Source organism: Bombus bifarius, unplaced genomic scaffold (assembly GCF_011952205.1).
Source record: "Bombus bifarius isolate JDL3187 unplaced genomic scaffold, Bbif_JDL3187 scf7180000008165, whole genome shotgun sequence".
NCBI classification, from domain to species: Eukaryota; Metazoa; Arthropoda; class Insecta; order Hymenoptera; family Apidae; genus Bombus; species Bombus bifarius.
This window is the reverse complement of record NW_022884487.1, coordinates 401,057-408,317: the sequence shown is the minus strand read 5'-3', so window position 1 is coordinate 408,317 and position 7,261 is coordinate 401,057. Positions and strand designations below refer to the sequence as shown.

General features: G+C 35.9%; 1 protein-coding gene across 2 annotated transcripts; it reads left to right on the top strand.

Annotated features, from left to right (window-relative positions):
• Nucleotides 1–2,651: 2,651 nt before the first annotated feature.
• Nucleotides 2,652–6,772, top strand: LOC117209067. Of its 2 annotated transcripts, XM_033450666.1 has the most exons (8): nt 2,652–2,730; nt 2,821–2,946; nt 3,040–3,246; nt 3,900–4,021; nt 4,120–4,239; nt 4,619–4,774; nt 5,686–5,817; nt 6,671–6,772. In XM_033450666.1, the coding sequence occupies exons 4-8, from the start codon at nt 3,967–3,969 to the stop codon at nt 6,763–6,765; spliced, it is 558 nt and encodes a 185-aa protein (XP_033306557.1). In that variant the 5' UTR covers nt 2,652–2,730; nt 2,821–2,946; nt 3,040–3,246; nt 3,900–3,966; the 3' UTR covers nt 6,766–6,772. The 2 variants fall into 2 exon arrangements, with proteins under 2 accessions (XP_033306557.1, XP_033306556.1); XM_033450665.1 differs by having other exon boundaries at nt 2,658–2,946.
• Nucleotides 6,773–7,261: the final 489 nt, after the last annotated feature.

Genomic DNA, 7,261 nt, shown 5'->3' with positions numbered 1-7,261 from the left:
AAGATGCGGTCAACATTAACGAGGTTGACACTGATGTGATCGGTAACTATAAAGATCGATTAATCTCTGTTCTCGAAAAATTTAAAGAATCATTCATTACGGGTTTCCCGCGTACTCGCGTCAGTACGGGCCAGTTGGAAATACGGCTAATCGATCCCAACGTCACCGTGCAGAGAAGCCCTTACAGGCTTAGCGTGGAAGAGCGAAGAATAGTACGCGAACGGCGAATTACTAGGTTTTACAATTTGTGCTTTAATTAACTCGTCTATCCTCTCGCGTACTATTCTTCGCTCTTCCACGCTAAGCCTGTAAGGGCTTCTCTGCACGGTGACGTTGGGATCGATTAGCCGTATTTCCAACTGGCCAGTACTGACGCGAGTACGCGGGAAACCCGTAATGAATGATTCTTTAAATTGTTCGAGAACAGAGATTAATCGATCTTTATAGTTACCGATCACATCAGTGTCAACCTCGTTAATGTTGACCGCATCTTCCGCGACTTTACCACAAGCGTTAACGACCTTTGTTTTACAAATAACAAGGCTATCTTGCGCGATATTTACGTCGAATCCCTGGCTCAAAATCTCGCGACCAATCATGATGTCGTATTTTAGGTAATCGTCAGCAAGGACATGGAAAACTATCTCCAATGTAAGATCGTTAATACGAACAGTGGACAAAATCTGAAGTGTACTCTTAACACAAGTATTCCCGATCCCCCGCATCACTACCACATCGGTTATTCTTTTACCCGAAAATTTCGAGGCTAGGGACTCTTTGATTAACGAACACTCGGCCCCAGAATCAAAGTAAAATGGATACGACTCACCCAGATGGCTTAATCTACCAGCCGGAGCTTCTACTACACAGGAGTCGATCCGGCGTTCGTCAATGGAATCGTAGTTTCTTTTCCGCGATGATGGGCAATTAGGCGCGATATGTCCCTCCTCGTGGCATTTGAAGCAGGTCACCTTCGACGATGCGGCTGGTCGTTTTTCCTTCGGGTTTCGTATATCCTGCTCCTTCCCCGTTTGTGTTTGCAGGCGACACTCCGTTCTCCTATGCCCGTGAGCACCACAGCGGTAGCACTTAATCCGAGGAACTGATAGCCTGCTGCGTTTAGCTTCAGGTTCCGTTAGTGAATTTCTTGGCGAAAATGTCGGCTGATCGTTGTAAGGGAGAATCCTCATTTCATCATGAAATTGGTCCTCCGTCCTGATATTATTCGCGAGCGTTAGTCGCCGAAAGCGTCGATCTTGTGAACTCAGCATATAAAGGGCGAAGGCATTGATCACTTCGGGCCTCGTTAGATCTTGCAACTTCATCTGCAGCATGGAGCGGAGGCGACTACCGTACGCTCCCGGAGATTCAGTCTCCGACGGTCGTTCTCTGGATATCCTTATTAACGCCGAAGCGGCTGTCTCTCTGCCACCAAAACGCGAAAGAAATTGTTCCTTGAACGTTGGCCAGGTAAGCTTTCCACCGCGTACCATTTGTGAAAGCCAATGCGCAGCAGAACCCCTTAGGGCGCAATTTAGAGCGGAAAGTAACGCACTCTCTTGCATCGGGTGGTCTTTCAAAATCAGATCAGCATGAGAGCACCACGCGGATGGATCGGCGCCCGCGCCTTCGGGGTCAAAACGTGGTAACGTTGCATCCTTAGATTCCGTACTCGGTCGTTGCTCCCCCGCTTTGTGCGCTAGCGTTTGAATTAACTCGCGCACAAGGTCCATTTGCTCTTGTAGCACTTTAAACGGTACTGATCCCACTTCTGATGCCGGATCAGGATTCGAATTGTGGGCGCGCGACGACTCTTCATGTGGACTAGCCATCGTTTCACAAAGCCGAGATTTTATTTACACGTATATACAGGTCTATCACTAAGCTTAACAAATAATAAGTACAACTAATAATAAGTCTAACAAACACTAAGCCTAATAAATAATACGATCTACGAATAATTAAATTAAATAATACTATTAGCAATGTTTGAGTTCAAACGAATCCACGGTCACCGGGATAACTCCTTACTAAGCGAAACTAACTTAGACGCAAATGCGATCCTCGAAAACGCTCGATGTATCACTCTCCAAGGCAATCGCAAGAATGCCAGCCTCGTGGAGATTTTTCTCCCTGTACGATTGCATTTTGTTTTCTATCCCCGTTTGGAAGCATCGAGAAGGTTCCAAACGCCGTTGCTAGGCACACTCGTTGGAAGCATCGAGAAAGTTCCAAACGCCGTTGCTAGGCAGTTTCCGCCTGGAGTTTTGATTACTAAATACAATGTATGTCCCATTGCATCGGCACCTCCGAGGCAACATCACACGTGGCTCGGCCCGCTCTCGAGGCCGCATGCCGCCACAACCACACTTCTCGGAAAACACATACAACCACTCCAGACCTCCGTTAGATAAAACATCCATCCCGTGACCGTGGCTACGTTCAGCGACCGATTGTCACCTCGAACCCAATCTCGCTTATTACAAATCTTAAACAATTACAACTATAATAAAATCTAGGCTAAGGTACTAGAGGATGTTCCCAAAATTTCCAAGGAAGGGCTTCGGCTTTCCTTTCATCTCCGACATATATTTGTTAAAATGTTCTATCCGCCAAATTCACTTTTCTATTTTTATTTTTTTATTTTCGTACTATTTTTTAGTACAGATGAGCCGCTGATAGAGTTAATATCAAAGAAGATTGGAAATGTTCCAAGAGACTTATAACTATGTATTTTATCATTACAAATTTTTCTGAAATGTCTTCTTTGCTTAAACAATGATGAAAACAGACATTTCTTAACGCAAACTATTCTGGTAGAATTTGGAGAACCATGTGAAACTGGAGCAAATGAAATTCGAATCGAAGGTTCGGAATGTCGAAACGGCACATGGTATTGTAAACTGGAGAAAGTTGCTTCTAAACATAATAGAAAATGTGAAACAGGTAAGTGATAGATCCAAAAATTTTCACACAAAATTCTATTCAAAACGAGTATTATTATTAGAAACAATTAACATTCTTTTCTATTCATTGTAGTAACTGTACAATGAAACGAGAAATCTCGGTTTAACGAGACTGAGTTGTTTTGTTGGACAAAAGGAAGGATAGGTGAATCGTGTCACCAAAACGTAGATTGTTATATTGTTGGTATCGATACCAAGTTATTTTGCGATGCAAGGAAGTTATGCTCCTGCCCAACTCATGCAACTAATAACAAGACAACTTGGGTGAAAGATATAATTGGTACGATACGTTTTAAGTTATGTGTATAATGGCTCACGAATATATTTGAACAGTCAGAAACCTCTTGAGGATATGTTATGTATGTTATACAAAACATTTTGAACTTTCATTAGTACTTTAAGAAGATAAGACTGTGATGATTATATTAATAAAATTTGAAAGAAATTTGTAAATGTATACGAAGGCTACAAGATATTTAGTGCAAATATACATTGCACAAAGAAGAAGTATTTAAATTATTATTCATTGTATCAATTAGCCTCGATATTCAGTGGAACCATTATGAATGCTTATATTAATGCTTATATTAAGGCTGTCCATATTATATACTAATTTTTTATTTAATTTATACATTTAGAGTAAATACGTAACTTTTATATATGCATTTTCAGATTGGTTTAAAATTTTGTCAATATAACCATGATATCGTGTTTCACTACAGCTGCAATGAAATTCCAAAATGTTTTATACAAGACACGCAGACAATATGATAAGTGTCCAAATACATTCATGAGCCACTGTACATAAAACAGACTATTATAATGAGCTATTTGTAATATGCAGCTTTTTATACGTTGAAACTAAAAATCATCGCGCAGTAATAGATTGTACAGTTTTTGTAAACATTGATATTATATACAATTTAATTCCAGATCTTAGAGATATTTGTGAAGAGATAACGATTGTAGAAAACGGATCAAGAATGCAAAATGTACGGGCATGACTTGTGTTTGTATAGATAATTATTGCGAGTTAAACAAGCAATGCGTGCCTGGTAATTTTGACTTTCATTGTTGTACTTTCAAACGATATCATTTCTTATCCAAAGATACAAAGAAGTCAGAAATTTTATTAAAATTATATTTCTTCCAGGTCTCAATTCCAGTTGCATTTCCAATGCTAGTTGTGTACCAAAAGATTCAATATGCAAATCGAATGATTTCATTTATAAGGAACAGTACATTGCTGAATCAGTCGACACGTGTATTCAAGGTAAGAACCTTCTTTAAAACATGCATCAAAATGTAACATAAGTCGTTTATTGAAAAAATTATCATATTTGATGGAAATTCATCGTTTTGAATACAAAAGCTAGATTTTCTTTTACGTCGCTTCAGATACATAGAATAATACATATGTATGTAACTGCGAATGTTTACGCGAATTCATATTTTTATGTGTCTATATAATTAAAAGAGCAGAATCTAAATGGAGATTTGTTTCACCTACTAAATATTATGACTACTTTGCTTTCGTTATTCTGTGCATTCTGTACATTTTTGCACTTTTCAATTTCTCATAAATGCACAAACATCCGCAAGTCTATAAAGAACGTAACGTAATAACAAGAAATGCAATTATATCTTTTTAGCCCTTTCGTATGGAAAACCTTGCGATAAAAATATTCAGTGTTCTGCTGTGACATCAAACGCAGTTTGTTTACCTCATCCAACTTCAAACTCGAGTTCCGTATGCGTTTGTTCTAAAGGTTACCATTACAAGTTCAAGAAATGTTTCAAACGCAAAGGTACGAAAATAAATACATATGTGCTGCGTAAAATTTCATGGCTCGTTAATTAACCTGTTAACAAGGAAAGGCGAATTAATGTTCACAAATACACTCCCTTGATTAAGATTTTGTCGCGTCAATCCAAACATTTTTTTTCTTTATTATATTCACGAGTAACAATTCGAAACCCGCGATTTATATATTTTCTCTTCGTAATGTGATAAATAATAGATCGAATAATAATTGTGAATAAATAATAAATGTGAATAATAATAGATAAATAATAATATAAATAATAAATAATAGAAATTTTGCATATAAGAAGAAGCCAAAATTTAATCTCATTCAAATTATTTCTTGCAAAGCTCCTTGCAATTATTAAGTTCAATTATCTTTTTTCGTTGACAATCGAAGATATAACGTTGTTTTTGGACTAATATTTATCAGACAAACGTTAATAATCGACTGGTAATAATTTCATGACAATTCATATTTCCATTGCCGGATGATTTATTAAATGCCAGAAATTATCACGTTCATTTCATGGATTTATTGCGAAATTCGAATATTATTCGCTTCTTTTTTATCTCTCATTCGAGATGTAATATCGTCATATTTTGCCATTACATATCTAGGAATTGCTAGCTCATGATATCTTACATCTACGTAATGAAAAATGCGCAGGAGTAAATAGGAAAATGACGAATTTGCGATCGTTATTACAATTACAATTATCTAGAACCAGTTGAATAAGACGTACATCGAACAAACAAGTTGAAAATGACATTGGACATCTAATAATTCGCTGAAAATTGTGTAGTGTTTGCGTTTAAAGGAAGCTTAAATGCACGATATTTAAACAGATTTTCTTTCTTCAGCTAGTTGCATGTAAATTAATAAAAATTCTTTTGTTCGCTGAATTCTTCCAGTTCTTGGTATGAACTACGAGAATCTCGGAGAATGTTATCTGAATTCCGGGGTTGGAGCGTTCCGCAGGAACAATCAGAGCGCATGCGACTGGAATTACATTCAACGAAATGACACTGTGTACGACTTCAACAGTAAGTAACCTTGACTTGTGACCGATTGGAAGGTTTCCTTGCATTTGATTCCCGACGATACAAAAGAAACAGGGCGTTGAAGCTTTAACCGGTAGTTTTTTGGATTGCACGTGGAACACTACTATGCGGTAAAATAATATAACTAGGTAGCAATTACCTTTCGACTGCTCGCATGCTTTCTTGCAAATAAGTTGCGTTGCAATTTTTGCGATTGTAGAGGGCGATAAGACGTATTGGCAAGACTACGTAACCCATCTGAAACGAATCTTTTCGCACAAAAACAAGAAATAATAATATTCCTTGGAACTGCATATGTTTTCGTGCTTGCCACATTTTCATTTTTATATTTCTTTTTTACTTCTGTATTTTTGTCCCTTATCTTTTAGTTCTTGGCAGCAGTTGAGCACGTAACAATGTAGAACACATATAACAATATTATTATCTACCTTCCATGCTATTCATTTATTTATTCTAATATTAATAGGCTTAAAAATGTGTAATAAAAACTTTGTGAACTAGTCAGTTGTATGAAGACCAAGAATTTATCTGCGATATATATTAATTTTTTTAAAGCACATTGCTACACTACTTTTAATCATATTATTTCGTATCTTGAAATATGGTGTCAAGAAATGTTGATTATTAATTTTAAAAAAGTTGATATTGAAGAAACTGAAACTTTTTGTATTAGTTACATCTTTTTAAATTAATATGTCTGTTCTAAGCGTTTTATCGTAGCAGCTATAATAAGCAAAAAACTATTTTTCGTCTACTTATTAGCTTCGCATAGTAAAGTTACTCTTTGCAAAGTATTACTTATAATATATTATATTAATGTATGTGATTTTTTCAGGTAACAATATTACAACCAGTATTATAGGACTGATATCACTATCACTCCTACTAACAAACATGTTAATTCAATTCAAAGTTAATAAACACGATTAGTTACAAATATTGTGCCAAAAGTATAAACAGTAAATTATCTTCTTTTGGATTAAGTATTTCATAAATAATATAATAAAATACTACGAAGCTGTGTATTTATATTTGATAATAATATTATTTTAAAAAACATACATTTCTACTATATAACTTATATATTAGGTTGTGCGAAAAGTTTCTTTCGTTTCATAAGGTAACAATAGATGAACAACAATTTCTGTTTTATGTTATTTTATTGAATTAGGTATGATTCATTTCGTTTTATTTCTATTATTATGTTCGTGCATAATTCAATAAACTAATGTAAAACAAAAAACATTGAACGTCTATTATTTCCTTATAAAACGAAAGAAACTTTTCGGACAACCTAATATATAATTATACAATATAAATATACAATATAACATATATATGTAATATACAGGGTGGTTGGTAACTGGTGGTACAAGCGGAAAGGGGGTGATTCTACGCGAAAAAAGAAGTCGAAAATATAGAATAA

Excerpts from the sequence above, each read along its gene's own strand:
- LOC117209067 (XM_033450666.1), top strand. The coding sequence starts at position 3,967 with ATGACTTGTGTTTGTATAGATAATTATTGCGAGTTAAACAAGCAATGC. Across the intron at positions 4,240-4,618 it reads AGTCGACACGTGTATTCAAG|CCCTTTCGTATGGAAAACCT; the intron begins GTAAGAACCTTC and ends ATATCTTTTTAG. Across the intron at positions 5,818-6,670 it reads CACTGTGTACGACTTCAACA|GTAACAATATTACAACCAGT; the intron begins GTAAGTAACCTT and ends TGATTTTTTCAG.